General features: G+C 43.6%; 1 protein-coding gene and 1 pseudogene across 3 annotated transcripts; both read left to right on the forward strand.

Annotated features, from left to right (window-relative positions):
• The first annotated feature begins 2,488 nt into the window (after positions 1-2,488).
• Positions 2,489-8,620, forward strand: LOC123156785 (zinc finger CCCH domain-containing protein 13). 3 transcript variants are annotated; one of them, XM_044574962.1, is made up of 10 exons: positions 2,489-2,799; positions 4,623-4,754; positions 4,897-4,930; positions 5,049-5,193; positions 5,285-5,341; positions 5,833-5,930; positions 6,055-6,126; positions 6,248-6,456; positions 6,821-6,999; positions 8,123-8,620. In XM_044574962.1, the coding sequence occupies exons 1-10, from the start codon at positions 2,625-2,627 to the stop codon at positions 8,159-8,161; spliced, it is 1,140 nt and encodes a 379-aa protein (XP_044430897.1). In that variant the 5' UTR covers positions 2,489-2,624; the 3' UTR covers positions 8,162-8,620. The 3 variants fall into 3 exon arrangements, with proteins under 3 accessions (XP_044430897.1, XP_044430898.1, XP_044430899.1); XM_044574963.1 differs by lacking the exon at positions 2,489-2,799 and adding an exon at positions 3,128-4,400; XM_044574964.1 differs by lacking the exon at positions 2,489-2,799 and adding an exon at positions 3,128-4,394.
• Positions 8,621-9,569: 949 nt separating this feature from the next.
• On the forward strand, positions 9,570-13,935 carry LOC123158075 (calcium homeostasis endoplasmic reticulum protein-like; annotated as a pseudogene).
• The last annotated feature ends 2,148 nt before the right edge of the window (positions 13,936-16,083 follow it).

Raw genomic sequence — 16,083 nt, forward strand, 5'->3', positions numbered from 1 at the left:
GAAGACTATGACAAGAGAAGACATCGCATGAAGACTATGGAGTGCGAAGACATAGTTGTTTCGTAGTTTCCTTTTCTTCTTTGTTGAGTCATAGGAACCACCATATTGTTAAGTGGGATCCAAGTGAACAAAGTCAGAGTGACCGAAGTGATGCTCAACCAAATCCTATGTCTTCAAGCGAAGACAATGAGAGCAAATCCTATCCAGAGCTGGATGAGTCAGCTTTACTTGTAGCCCAAGTAAAGCTGTCGTGTGTGTTTGAAATCTGACCGTTGGACACGTGTCAGTTCCTTAGTGACCTAGGGTCATTTTGGAAAAATCAGGTTCGGTTGCCTCCTAGCTATAAATAGCCCACCCCCTACACCATAAATTGGTGGCTGCTCAGAGTTAGTGCACGACTTTTGTCGTTTGAGAGCAACCCACCTCTGAAGCCTTTGAGAGAGTAATCCTTGCAAGGACAAAGCCCAAAACACCCAGAGCCAAAGAGTGTTAGGCATCACTGAAGTCTTTCTGTCCGCGTGATTTGAAGACTTATTACACTTGAGGACTGTGAATCCTCCATCCGGTTAGGCGTCGCGTTCTAAGCATCCAAGAGTCATTGTGGATTGCCGGTGAACGAAGTCTGTGAAGGTTTGGAAGTCGCCCTTGAAGACTTACCAGAGTTATTGGGCGAGGACTAAGTGTTCTTAGCTCAAGGAGAATAAGGTGAAGACGCGGTCTTCTGAGTTGAATCTCAGCCTCCCTAACCAGACGTACAGTTGTCACAGCAGCTGGAAATGGTCCATCAAATTCCTTGTCCTCTCCGAGCAACTGGTCCTATCCTTCCTCTCTCTCTCTTTACTTATAGTTTGTCTTCGTGAAGTCTTTGCCCATTTGCCTGATCTGATTGACTTCACCGAGTGAAGACTGTTTACTGTTTGACTTCATACTATCTTCCATCCTGATCCATACTACCTAGCTGCTGATAGTCTTCGTGCTTTCACTACATTGCTTACTTGACTATGGCTTGTCTAGTGTACTCTACCTTCTGTTGCATATCAATAGGTTCATTTCTATTGTTTGTCTTCAAAGCACCCATGTTTCGAAGACTTTCATAAAAATCGCCTATTCACCCCCTCTCTAGTCGAATACTAGCACTTTCAACATGCAAGCACAAGCCAATTTTGGCAACATCACACATGTTGCACGCACCTGTTCGGATGCTTCGTCTCTGTTCCTATTTCTCAACCACTCTCGGGAGTGGCTGCTTCCCTGCTCCAGCCATGAACTAACCGCCTTGCCGCCAATGAACAACCTCGATGCCGAGGAAGAGTTCGCCACTGATCTGAGTGCACCCTTGGCGAACAACCCGCCGCCGAGAAGAGAAACAAGGGTGCGCCTGAGACCATCCGTATGAGTTTAGCTATGAAACTTTTTAAGTGTCATGTGCTAGCAATGTGCAACAGTGTTGCATGTACGAGTCAAATTGGGGGCAGCAAAATTTGGAATTTCTTGTTGTTTCCATGTATGATCTTGATTAGTAATTTAACAATTACTATAGTACACCTATTCATTTGATCTTTGGCCCCACCATATATTCTTGTCAAGCTTCACCACTGTATGTGAGGCTTACGATCCAAGTGATATTCTAACACTCCTCCTCAATAATAACTCATCTAAACTATAAGATTGTTTTCTTAGACTTCAAGATACCGTACCAACAGAGGTTTGGTAAATTCGTTCGCCAGTTGACCACCAAATGATTGTAGCGAATCTCAAGCAATTTGCTCGCCACAGGCTCAACACAAAATGATAATCCACCGCAGTATGCTCAGTTTGGTCATGAAAGATTGAGTTGACTCACAAATATGCCGCCCCTAAATTATCACACCATGACACTGTCGTTTGAGGATGAGGTACTCCCAACCCCTTGAGCAAAAACTTAGTGAGAGCACTTTAAATTATTTTTTGTAGAGGTACCTTCGTTTCCCTTTTCCTTCGCTAGAGGGAAGTCCCTTCACCGTTGTATCGGCAGTGTAACATCCTCTACGTTGGTCCAACCTTCTAGCCTTCCTCAGGCACACATTGTTTCGCAAAGCAAAGGGCTCGTAAACAAGACTTGTTTTCACCCCATGCCCTCCTCTCCCCCTCTTACTTCCTCCTACATACTCTTCTCCTCGTCCGCCTTCCACCCTCAACCCTCGCAAATCTGATGAGGGAACCAAATAAACTCACTTTAGAAAAATGCCAAAAAAAAAACTGACCAATTTATCCTCTCAAGCTATGAAATCTTAGGACCAAAATATATTAAATGTGAATTTCCAAATTATATTTTTTTGAGACAAAATTTTCAAATTATATGATTTTTACAAATGATACCTGACGTGATACAAATGGGCCGCACAGTAGCCCCTGCCCAGCTTCTTCACCCAGGCACTGTTCGGCCCATTTTTATCGCGGTCAGCCCTTCAGTTCCTGGGCTGGTCCGTCGGGCTTACTTGGGGGCAGGCGCTGCTCCGAGGCCTCTCGGTTCGTCCGTCGTCGCCCTCGTGCCCTTCCTCCCTCCTCCATTCCTCCCTCGCCTCCCTCCTCCCGCCGGCGCCGCCCGCCTCCCCGTCTCCGGATCGCCGGCGCGCGCTCGAGAGATGCGGGAAATGCTCGATCCTCCTCCGCGCCGCGGCCCGGCCTTCAAGACGAAGCTGTGCGCGCTGTGGAGGCGCGGCCCCTGCCCCCGCGGCCCCTCCTGCGGCTTCGCCCACGGCGAAGGCGAGCTCCGCACGCCGCCTCCCTACTCCACCTTCCCGCCGCGCACTGGACCTGGTATACTCCATACGCATCTCCCCCCTCCCCCATCCCTCCCTCCCCCCGCCTGCTTTTCTACGTGCACTCGGTTAGGGATTTTTGCCTGCTTAGCGACTGTGGTGTGTCCAGAAAGCACCGATGGTTTCTGCAGTGTGAGTGGGCAGTAAAATTGCCGCTGTTGAAGGTACTTGCGATACGGAGTAAGTCTGGGTGATCTGCTGCTAGTGCAAGAGGATGGTGTTCTGTGATATTTTTAGGCAGGGAGTATCAGCGATCCAGCAGAGGAGGAGCATTCTTTTCAAGAGATTCAAGTATTTATGTGTGTGTTGGGTTTTGTTATAGCCGCGGACAGTTTGTTATTTGCGGGGGCTGGGCAGACGGTGTAAGATTCTGGTTGTAGATGGAGGAACAAGAGGTATCAGATGCCATGCTTTCCACAGAGTGCACTCAAAATGTTGTGGGGGAGTTTGCAGCGATGAGAAATACTTGGAACAGTAACTCCATTGTAGCAACTGACAAGAGCACCCTTACAAATTGGTATGCTTCTGCAATTATTGGACCAGGAGGTGTCAAATGCCATATGACTTCCAAGCTTCTGGAGAAAACACTGAAAATCTTGTGTTTGGAGTTAGCAATGAGAGGAAATAGTTGGAAGAATAACACCATTGTAGCAACTGACAAGAGCACCATTGGAGTTTATACAAAGTGGCATCCTTCTGCTATTTCTAGTTACTTGTGGTGGCTGAGAGAACTCTGCAGTCTGCTTCGCAAACTTGGGGTCATGTTATAGTATGGAAATTTAGCACTATGATGATATTTTCTTTACATGTGCAGACGTCAGAGATTGACTACCAGTTGTGTCATGTCTTGTTGTATTAACTTTCATATATGATCTCCTATCCTTTCGATATAGTAGTTGAACTGAGGTCAAAGCTTCTTGCAGAACATCGTGGCATTCCTGCTGGTTATTCCATTGATTTTACCACCCAAATTAGCTGTCACCTGAGCAGATTTCTTAGGATTGATCACTTCCAGAGGATGACTCGTCCTATTTGCATTGCTTTCGTTTTCAGTCAGTGAACATATATTTTGTGGTCACTTGCATGGCCATCCTCTTACCAGAGCATTTTATTCAGGGATATCACGTGGTTCCTCATCTCAATCAGATGCATGATAAGTTCAGTTTGCGAAAACCATATATTTCAGCTTTGCAATCAATTGTTCTTTGAATATGCTAGGAGTTCCAAGTTTTCTTCTTCGGCTTTATTCTTGCCTGTCATTCCAAGTGCTGTCACTGAACAAGAATAATTAAAGTCAATATGGAAATATCTGGACAAGTGAAATTAGATTTACTTGGCTGTATTGGAGTTGTGGAAGATCTTTATTCATGGTAATGAAAGCATGATATCCAAATCTGGAGTATCCATCAATTTCACTTCAGATGACTGATGTTGCAAGTGCTGGATCTATTTTTAAGCGGTGCACCGCAATGTGTAATCATATGTTGGTATCTCTTCTTGCATTAGTCTTATTGGCTCTTCCATTTAATGGCCTTTGGGGTTATCCTGGACTCTCTACTACTTATTGCTAAATGACTAATCATATGGCTCAAGGTTGTGGTAAGCTTACATGTTTTGTGTGTTGCCTTGTCTCTGTATAACTCCATCTGTTTTCGCAGTGGTGTAGTTTCTTTCTATTATTGCCAATGAATAGTCATATAGCTCAAGGTTGTGGCAAGCTTAAATGTTCTTCTGTTTTGCCTTGTCTCTGTCCATCTATATTTGTTGTGGTGTAGTTCTTCTTTATATTATTATATAAGCTTTTACACTCCTAACCTGTAGGGGGGCGAGATCATAGAATTCATGAATTTAGAGGCAGGCCTGAGAGAAGAAACTCACCCCGGCGGAGGTATTCCCCTGACAGAGATACCAGAGGCCATTTATTTCGTAACAAGATGCCACCACGTTCTCGAGGTAGGGATAACCTCTCTTTCGTGTGTGTGCAGCGGCGCACGTGTCACATGCTTCCCATATTTATTTTTTTACTTAAACTTGATAATTATTAAAAAAAGAATCCAGACGTCTAATTTTGTTTCTATTTAAATCTTATTTGCAGGATCTAGTCAATCAAGATCCCCCATCAGGAAGAGGTATGTAAAAAGTATCTCAGTGTATTCCATTCCAGTATGTGGTCTTTGTTATCCACTCAGTTAACTTTAGATGTTATAAATGCATCGACCTTTCCAAGTGATTATGTGGATTTTCCAGTGAGAGAAGGTCTAAGAAGGAAGTAGATGGTGAAAAAAGCGATTCATCAGGAAGTTTCAACACCTCTGAAAATGAAGATAGAAAAAAAGACAACAGACATTCCAGCAGTGATGAGAAGGATGAGAAGGATGACGGTGAAGCACAGGTTTGAACTGTACAATCCATCTCATTAGCATATAGGTGGAGCTGTCTCCATATTCCTGGAACGCTGTTATATGTTTATGTATGCTCTGCAGCTGAAACAAATTGCACTGGATATGAAAGCATTGCATGAAGATAAATCCAAACTACAGGTCAGTGTTCAATGTCTCAATAAGCATGTTATAGATGACACTCAATTATGAGTTGTAAATACAGGTGCAACGGCACACACTTATCAGTTATTACGTTATGTTTTGGTTGCGTGTGTGGTTCCAACATTTTTCTGCCTTAACTAGATAGTTGATGCATGCCCATTTTTATGATGGAGAAATTTAGACCTTCAAGTTTAAAAGAGGTTCACTCCACCATATATGATCATACATTCATGCGGAAGGTACTACCGATGTTTCTCCCTCCAGATTATGATGCCACAAACTAATGAGTAATCATTCATGCTTGAGAAAATATTGACGTGAGAACATGCTCTGATTGAACACAGAGATAACCAGTTGGGCTGTCACAAATGCCTGACAAAATGCTTTCTTGAACTTCTCTGGGTTATGGCGTTTTACTTTCATATAGTTGTGGTTGAGATTTCTACAATAGCCTTTCTATTTTCATTTATATATACATACTATCACAGATGATATTGGACGAGAAAATCGACGAAGCAGGCATACTTTCTGGCAGAGTAGATGATCTTGAATCACAGTTGAACAAAGAGAAAGAAGATTGTGAAAGGTTCTCAATTTCTACAACATATGAGCATACTTCTATGTAATCCAAATTTTAGTAGGCGGACTCTTCAGTTCAGGAGAAGCTCTCCAAGTATTTGGTTATTGATAGTACTGCCTTTTGGATGTAGGATGACCTCCAAAATAAAGAAACTCATCAAAGCATATGGGCGTTACGTGAAAGCACAGGATGATTTAAAAAGGCATGTTTCTTTTATGTGAACTGCTATGAATTTTTATTTCATTTGGATCACCACATAACTGCACCTCTGATTTTAGTCTTGACATGATTTTCATAGCTATTGACCCATTGGTTATCTGCAGGTCTCAAGGCCGTTTTGAGAGGTTGGCTGATTCACTTGCTTCTGATTCCTTGAAATCTGGTACCAAAGAACAAGGTTCCAGTGTGAATGCTGGTAATGATGACCCATATAATGCTTATGAAATGAGCCCAGATGACCAGCGGCAGAAGAATGGTTCAGCAGCTAGAAAAAGATCTGCTGCCCTTTCAACAAGCGAAGAAGAAAAAACTGGTAACACCTTGAAGAACTTGTGTGATACTACTTTATTTTGGTATACCAGCATTTTTCTAGCCATCTTAACGTCGCCAGCCTGTTAAACTCGTTACTGATATGTAAAGATCGCATCTTATTACTAGTTTATAATGACATTATAGAAGCTAACAGTGTCATGTGTCCACAAGGTATTCAAGTTAAAAATGGCACCCGGTTAATTTTATTAGATGTTGAACCCATTTGTCCTTTAAAATATGATATGTTTCTTGTTCGGACACACGGGCCATTGTTGTCTTGAATATTATGCATTCCCTGAGGCAAATGTGCCAACAAAGGAAAGAAAGTATGTCTTTTCATGTAAAAACTGTTGTTACTTTTTCAGGGAAGAAAAGGAGAGTGAATGGTAATGATATGATCCATGTGCCACGGAAACATATACCAGGAGGTGCTCTAGAGTCTCTTAAAAATAGCAATGGAACTGAATCTCTGAAAAAATTAGGGGAGGATGACAATAATGACGAAATAAATGTCATTTCTTCTGGCAATGATTTTACAGACAGGGTGAGTATATTTCTCACAGCAGATCATATTTGCAGCCAATTATTTATTTAATATACATGAATGTTATTAGGCAGAGATAAGTCAGTTGATGGCTCATTATCTTATTATCCTATTATGTGTATATCTCATTCACTGCAATTTTGTAAGTTACAGGCTACTTTTGGTTGTTCCTTCAGGTTTGATTGATAGCTCATCTAGGTGTAGTTCATTTGGTTAGGTTTATGGTTTAGCCACCTGCATGTCATCTAGGGGTTAAACTGATACATCGCCACTTACAGGTAGAATGTTCTAGAGTGAAGCGTGTTCTGTTCTCTGCTGATCTAGTTAACGATGTAGTTGGTCCTGTTCAAATTGTTGGGATAGATTATAAATGTGGACAAATAGATGTCTATTTTGGTACAGTTTTTTTTTTACTATAATATTTTGGTACAAATGATGTGGGCTGTATGGCATTTTGTTTATTTGTTTATGATGGCACCTCCAATGAGTCCAAAAGACTTGTGTATCTTCATTTTCCAAGCAATAACATGCTTGGTCATATAAATAGCTGACGCAAGTACTTACCAATGGCTGGTGTACCATAGCACACGCAACTACTTTCCAATGGCTGGTGTTCCATAGCAGGGAACCGCGTACTCTTATTTCATACAATTAATCTGTCAGCACAGCAGCTTAACTTTGGCATGTCCTGTAAAATCATATTCAGTCATATGCATTTGCAAAGATCTGTTACTGTAATATGATACCACCATGGTACTTTGTTATTGTCTTTTAACTCTGCAAGAATTTTAGAGTATTCCCCCCTCGAGTTACCAGCTGGTCCTAGCGGTTTTATTATGGTCAGTATGCGGATCATTTGCATCCTTTGCCATTCAAGTTTTTTAAAAGCAGTCTGCGGCAATTAAACCAATTTGCAAAAACTGATCGTATTTTCAGTTATTCCCGTGTTCTTGCTACTTTTTCCTTTTCTTTTTGTTAACTTCCCTATTTTCATTTTTGCTATGTTTATACTTTATACTGCAAATGCATCGACAGGGTTAGCAGCTACTTTCCGCCAGTACTACGTGCCCGTGTTCTGTTGAGCATTATGCTGACATTTTATGCTCTTTGTTTTTGCCTGCAGTACAATGGCAACGAGGAGGATGATCCTGTGGACTTGTAGACTCGGGTGGTGGGTGGCAGATGTCAGCTGTAAGGAGTTAGATTGAAACATTGAATGGAGGAAAACCTGGGTGGCTTTGAAACCCAGTACTTTTTGCTATATTATATCCAGTTCTCTATACATCGGGCGGTCGAAGCTCAGCGTCCCCGCAGCTGTGCTCTGCAGCAGTTAACTTACGCGAAGACAGATTTTACAGTATTGCCGAAACATGTTTTGCCTTATGGGGGAAGTTTTCTTCTTAATATCGCCGGACCTCGAAGTTGCTACCTGAGCTTGTATGGAGCCTATGACAGCCCTTCCTGAAAATTGTTTAGAGGTTTTGACACCCGTCATACGTTACACTGCTGCTATTTTAAAGCCCTTCTTGTGCCTGTGGAAGTGAAATGCATTATATCGCATGCCGCCTATATTTGCAATGCAATGCCAATTTGGTCCCTGAACTTGAGGGTTACACATTTATGCCTCTGTGCTAAATTTATGCATATGAAACTATAAATAGGCCAACCAGGATCCAGATCCTCCTCTATCCGGTAACTGGCGATGACATAGAGTTTTCGCTTCGCTTTTTTTGACCATGCGATTGTCGTCTAAAATTATGTGTAGAGTATAGTTGATGCCTTTTGTGGTTGCCACATGTGGCCATGGCTTCACACAATGGCAACAACACCGCCATCCTCTTCTATTGCGTTCATGTCCCTAGTGGAAATGCCAGCGCCGAAATTTTGTGGATTCAAGCGCACTGAATTCTAGTATCTCTTTTTGTTTTGCACAAATTTGAATAAAGCTAAGGGTGTAATCAAAAAAGGCTGACCCCACAACTTACGTGTAGAATTCTCGTTGCACGTCTCCATGCTTGCCAAAACTACTGGGTTTGCTTCCAACTGTTTCAGCCTCCCTACCCCCCCCCCCCCCCCCAACCCAACCTCCTATGGAGGTCGATGGATTTAGGGTGTGACAAGGATAAATGATTGTAGACTTGCAACGGTTTCAACCTCCCTATCCCCCACCTCCCATGGAGGTCGATGGATTTAGGGTGCAGCAAGGACGGATAGTTGTAGGCCAAGAGGATGATGGTGTGCCTGCCAAGTGTGACATGCCGCTAATTCGGTGCTAGAAACTTTCCGTTGAATAGGGTGATAGACACGAAACGATGAACCACCATCGTCTAGTTTGAAGACCGCGAGGATGAAAGACGCGCCGATGCTAACCAACTCTCTCTTGTGCTCAACATGAACATAGAGTACACTCTTTCTCCCAAAAAAGAAAAAATAGAGTTGTAGTTGTTGTAGACTAGAAGGCCAATAATAGAAATCCAGCACTCCACGGGGGCCTTTGTCAAAAAACCTGCCAGCAGGGACAGCCTAAGCCTCTTCTCCCCTCTTCCTCCGCCGCCGTCACCACCGGCGCAGCGAGCCCTACCCTACCCCCACCCCTCCCCTCCCTGCCGCCAAATCCCGCCGCCCCATGGACCGGCAGGCCCAGGACTACGCGGCGGCGGCCATGGCGTACGCGCAGGCGCAGCAGCAACCCCCGCCGCAGTACGGCTTCCACCCGCAGGCGCAGCCGCAGTACCCGCACCACCCGCCCTACGCCGCCCCGATGCCGCAGTACGCGCCCTACCCGCGCGCCATGCCGCCGCCGCAGCAGCTCTACCCGCACCTCCCGCCGCACCAGCAGCCGTCCCCCTACCCGCCGCCCCACGCCCAGCCGCCGCCGCCCCACCCCTACATGCACCCGCCCTCGCCGTTCGACTCCCCGCGCCGCCGGCCCCCGCCCCGCCCCCCGCCGACCCGGAGCTCCAGAAGCGCATCGACAAGCTCGTCGAGTACATCGCCAAGAACGGGCCCGAGTTCGAGATCGTGATCCGCGACAAGCAGCACGACAACCCGGACTACGCCTTCATCTTCGGCGGGGACGGCCACGCCTACTACAGGTACATGCTCTGGGTCACGGGGCGCCCGCCCATGCCGCCCTACCCGCCGGGGTCCATGCACATGATGCCGCCCATGGGCCCGATGGCGCACGGCCCGCCGCCGACGATGCACCAGCCGGGGTACCCGCCGTTCTACGACCAGCACCAGCACTTTGGTGCCCACGGCCACGGGGAGTATGATACTGGGGCGACGTTCAAGGGCCTCTCTGGGCCGCTCCCCGCGGATGTCGCCGCCGAGCTGCACGACGTGCTTACCAATCTTAATGGCACCAAAGAGTCGATAAAGGGTGCCAAGACATGGTTTATGCAAAGGGCGCCATTTGCGCCGGCTCTGGCAGAAGCTCTCAGGGAGAGAATATTTGCCTTGGAGGATTCAGAGAGGCAGCTGCACATTGTTTTCCTGGTGAATGATATTCTTTTTGAAGGGTATGTTTTCATTTCAGCATCTATTTTGTGAATATAATTGCTTGCATTACGACTTGCCAATTAAGTGTAGTTAATTTTATCTATTACCAAGCTGTGTTCAGTGTTCAAGCTGATGAAAACTTGAGTAAAGAAATGATGAACTTTGATGCAATTGAAATACCAACACATGAAGAGAATTTCAATTGACAGATCTTATTGCCATCTTAGCTTATTATGCCCCCCTTTGGATTAAAGGAGTTCCGTAAGATTTTAATCCATAGGAATTTTCCTTATGATTGCTTTCATACACCCAAATCAATAGGATTCAGCAAGAGGTTGGGCCTCATGGAAATTTCAGTTTGTGTCCTGCACTTTCTGTCTCTTCAAACCCCCACAAAATTCTTGTGGAGCATCCAAAGAGCAATATGTGCAAATTCTTGTGTTTTGGTTTTCTTTAGTATTCAATAGACCACCACATCCCAATCATGCATTTGTACTATTCCTACGTATTAGAATCCAGCATTCCAAATAAGCCCTACAAGATTGTCTAGAAAAATGCACTAAAGAAAGAACCTCCCATTTTTTGGTTTCGAAGTTATTTCCATTCAAAGTTTTAAATGCCAAATGAGTGCCATTTGATATGACTTACTTCACCCTGATTCATTTCAAAGACCAACGTACGAGAGAAGATCAAAATATAAACAAATAATTGTTATAGGCTACCCTGATACTTTATTTATTTGTTGTACCAACATTAGATCTCATACTTGATACCGATACCCTTTATGATACGTATCACCAAGTATCAAAATGATTTCCATTTAGAAGTGATTTTATACATCTCCACCGAGGGGCAATCACTCTGTCAATACAAGCCCAGTAACCAATGCATTATCTACCATAGACCAGCCCTAGTTCTTCCTTCCTCTTGATGTAATCACGCAGAACAGCACCTTTCCTAGCATGTGCAACATAAACAGCATGCTCCAATCGTCACTGGTAGGAACTGGATGATGCTATCTTATTGTGCCCTTCCTTCCTCTCGCCTCCACTCCTTGGAGTCTCGATATTATATTTGAAGTATATGTATACTAGCATATTGATTATCCTTGTTTTGGGAATATTTGGTATCGAGGCATCTGAATCGCATATCAGGGCACACTAGATCTTGCGTGGTGTTCCTATTAGGGAGATAGCTCAGGTGTCATGACTACTGTATTACTTAGTTGGTTTTTTTTTTGTTTAGAGATGAAAATGTTACTGCCAATCCTAAGTAGGCCTTGAAAAACTTGCGGTGCACTCATAATGTTATTTTGCTTTAGCTTTTACCTATTTTCATTTGTTAGGAAGGCCACTATTAATTTCCTCGCAGAATATGGAATGAAATTGATTTGGTGAGATATCAGCAATATCAAAATCAGCTTGTAAGAAATGATATACCAATAATAACATGATAATAGTATTGAAAAAGGGACTACTGTTTCATGATATCCGACATGTATGATGCATATAGCAAAGTGTATTGCTGTAGCTTGTCCTAGTCAATCTCTGTTTGGCTATGATCTTTAATTGTTTCATCTGGTTAAGCTACTTATTAATCGAATCTATTATGTCACATCCTCAAATTATACATGGGCTTTAATTGTGCATATTTAATGTATTATTGGTACTTTTCTCAATACAATTCCATATCCTGCAGCTTGCAGAGACGAACTAATATTCAGGACCTTGACAATGAGGCTATTGCTTTTCAATCTGTGCTGGGCTCCATGCTTGCGAGGATTTATAATAATCCACAGAATAAAGATGAAAATCAGACTCGCCTTGAGAAAATCCTGCAATTCTGGGGTTCAAAGGAAGTTTATGATCAGGAAACCGTTGCTAACCTTGAAAGAGAGATGAAAGGTGCCATTTCATATCCTTCGGCGCCACAACATGTTTCACCAGATCCCTCAACCTTCTCAGGTTTTTTTTATCTCCCCTTCTTCTACCAACTCTGCTTATACTGTTCTATCTAGGTGGTTATTATTATCTTTTCTCATCTGTGTTTAGCTTTTAGGGTACCAGCATTTACATATAAGGTTTTGGTGTAAGTTTGGCGTATTTAACCTATAGATTTTAGTCCTATTATCATCTTGTCCTTTTGCTTTGATAACTCAGGTTGTAGTGATATGTTGATGCCCTGAAACTTTATTACTTTGAGATATGTAAACAGTTTGCCAGGCTATACAGTATAAAGATAATAACCGAAGTTACTGCGTCACCACTGAGATCCAACCAGAAATTTTCTGGACTAAAATCCTTTTTCACCAATCAGATTTCTACACATAATATAACTAAAATAATAATTTGACCATGCTTGATCACACGGGTTCTCTAAATTCTCCAAATTATTTCCCTGCTGGTACACTAAACCAAATGGCTTTTATGATGCATTTCATTTATCTTTTGCTTGTTGGAGGCAAAGCTAAGCACATTTGATGCATATCTTTTCAGGATCAGCAAAGCCCTCAAAATGGTCCTCTGCTCCGCCAGAGATGGAGAAGGCATCCCAACCTGCCCCTTCTGCACAATTTCCAGGAAACCAACATCCTGCTGGTGTTTACGGCCAAACTACTTTTCCAGGATCTTTGTCAGTGCAACCATCGTTACTCCCCCCTGCGCTTCCTCAAAGCACAGCACCAGCCACTGCAAGTGATTCAACTCCACCTCCGTATCCACTATTCCCCCCTGGCCTCATTCCAGGAATGGTCCGGAAGATGCAGATCGGTAGTGGAGTTCCATACTCTCCCTTGAGCCCGCTTGACATTCCCACAACCATCCCACCATCGACCGTTCCCGAGTCCGAGATCCTCGAGCGCGTAACGAGGTTCTTCAAGGAGATCGGGGAGGAGAACCCATCAGAAGGTCCGATGAAGCAGGGCGAGCCCGGTGATTACGACGACTACGAGAGGGAGCTCCCTGCCCGCAAGGGAGGTGCGTGCATCCCTCCCCCCGCCAGCCTGCACGTGAACCCTGAGACCGGGATGCGCGCTGATGGCTCGTTCGATAGCAAGCCGGGCTCGAGCGGCCGGTTGGGCCTTGGAGCCTCCGCTGACCCAAGCGAGGCGAGCCACCAGTACGGCGATGTCTATTCATCGTATCGCAAGCAGAGGAGCAGCAACTACCATTCTTCCATCAGTTCCCGCGCAGTAGCGCCAAGGTGAAAACGGCGGAGGCGTGACGAGCGTTTCCGTATCCACTTCTTCCTGCTATGTGTAACTGCAAGAATGTACCTTAGTAGACAGAACTAAATTGTCAAATGATTGTGCAATGTAACATTTTCCTTCTTTTGTCGCGGCAAAACTTTGAACCGCAGTGAGATTCTTAGTTTTGAGAAGAGTAGCTGGTGGTAGTCGCAAATGACGTTTGTTTCGTAGATGTGATCCTTCAGTTTTGATGTGCGCCTGCGCATGCTGCCTTGTCCTTTTATTTTTGTTGTTCTTTCTATCAAATTGTAAATTTTGGATTGCATTTGCAGCTACCCTCGGCTGTGGACTGTGGTGCTGCTGATAGTATTCAATGTTGCTTCATCAGTCTTGTCAGGGCGCTGTTGACGCCAGATGACTGTGCAACCGATAGAGAACCATGTTCTATCTAGCTGTACTCTTGTTGGGTGTGGCATTTCTACTCCCTCCATTTCTAAATATAAGTGTTACTAGAGATTTTAAGATGTATATAGATATATTTTAGAGTGTAGATTCATTTATTTTATTCTGTATGTAGTCTATATTAAAAGGAAAATACACATGAGCTTATGGGTGCTCCACACCCCTATACAAATATTAAATATAAAAAATATCAAGCAAATTTTAAAAATCTGAAATTTGGAAATATCAAACCTAGGTTCTCAATCTACTTCTGTGTGAAGTTTCGTGAAAAAATATCATGCATCCATGACGAAGGAAATGCTGTCTGAACAAAAATCCATCCAAACAGTTTTTTTTCCTATACATAGGCTATTTTGTCTTTCTTGCCACGAATACTTTTCCTGATATTTTTTCATGAATTTTCACAAGAAAGTAGATCGGGAACCTAGGTGGATATCCCCAAATCCTAGTTCTTTTTTCGGATTTCTCGGCATTTTTTTGAATTTAATGTTCTTATAGGGGTGTGGAGCATCCGGATGCTACAAATCCTCCTTTTCGAAGACTTATATTTAAGAATGGAGTCTCTAAAAGGATTTATATTTAGGAACGGAGGAACCCCGTGGAGTAGATGGAGGAGACATACGCTCTGGTGAGCATTTGCGCTCATCGCAGCCTGTCAGGTCAGGCCAGGACAACAGCTTCATGTACCACTGCTTCACGGGAGGTAATCGGGCTTTCTACCGAGGTCAAAGTGTTGCCAGATATGTCGGGATGGCGCCGGCCTTGAAAGGTTGTGTTGACGCGGTGCGCAGAGCACGGCGAAGCCACGGGAAGTCGGGGCGGCGGCCCTGGAATTTTAACAACTTTGATGGCATTGGCTTTGTGTCGTGTGGGCGGCGAGATGGCCTTCGATGTTAGTCCTTGGCGCTTTGGGTGTAGCATATGGCGCATGATCTTGTGGATTGCTTGTTCTTCATCGATGATGGAGAATCCCGGGTCTACCCCTCGCATAGCAGTTGCAGATTCTTCTCTTCTATAGTTGTGTGAGGCTGTCTAGTTCGGCGGAGCGGTTTCCTGTTGGCTCGTGTATGTGTGAGGTAGACGTATTTCTATTGAGATTGATGTGCCATTGGAGTGGGCTTAGCCCTGTATGTTTTGATAGCCCTGTATGTTTTGATTTTCGCTCAGTTTTCTGCAACTAACTAAGCAACAATCTCCTTAATTAATGAAAATAGCAAAGCTTTTGGCATGGTTTCAGAAAAAAAAGTGTTGCAAAACGGGTGCATTGTTCACAATTCATTCAAAGTACAAGGCTGTCTTTCTCCCAGAGAATATTATATAAGCCTTTATTAATTGGAATCTTGCAATTGTATTAATGGTGAAAGCACTTGAATGTATAATTGTATATGCCCTGAAACTTACATTTTACTTGTTGCACCAAGTTACAATTTTCAGGATTCAAGCCACAGCTAAGGCACTCAAATTAGAATACAAGGACTAATGAGAATTTGAGAGATGGTAAAGAATGATCTGTTCATAATATATTGGCTCCACTTTTTTGATTCTTCTCAGCTGATTCATGTAATAGGTTGACCGTGCAAGGCATGATGATAGCTCATATTGTTGTTCTGTTAGCCCAGTGTAGCGAAGGTCACGGTCTAGTCAAGTATGGTCGCCTAGTGAGTCATGCATACGGTTTCATATGATTGGAGTAGGAGCCTAGTTTGTGCCGATTGTCAATTGTCATTGTATCTGTGCAACGGTGATTGTATGTAGAGCTTGTAACTGTGTCGTATGACAGGAGGAAGAGCCCAATATGTAGTTATTACACTTGTCGATCTTGTAACTTTGGTTGTCATTATATCTGTAACAGATTGATTATGGCTGCTATTATTATTAGTATTACTTATGTTTTCTCTCTGTCCTGATTTAAATATTGGTTATTTATTTACTTT

This window comes from Triticum aestivum, chromosome 7B (assembly GCF_018294505.1).
Source record: "Triticum aestivum cultivar Chinese Spring chromosome 7B, IWGSC CS RefSeq v2.1, whole genome shotgun sequence".
In the NCBI taxonomy this organism is placed as follows: domain Eukaryota; kingdom Viridiplantae; phylum Streptophyta; class Magnoliopsida; order Poales; family Poaceae; genus Triticum; species Triticum aestivum.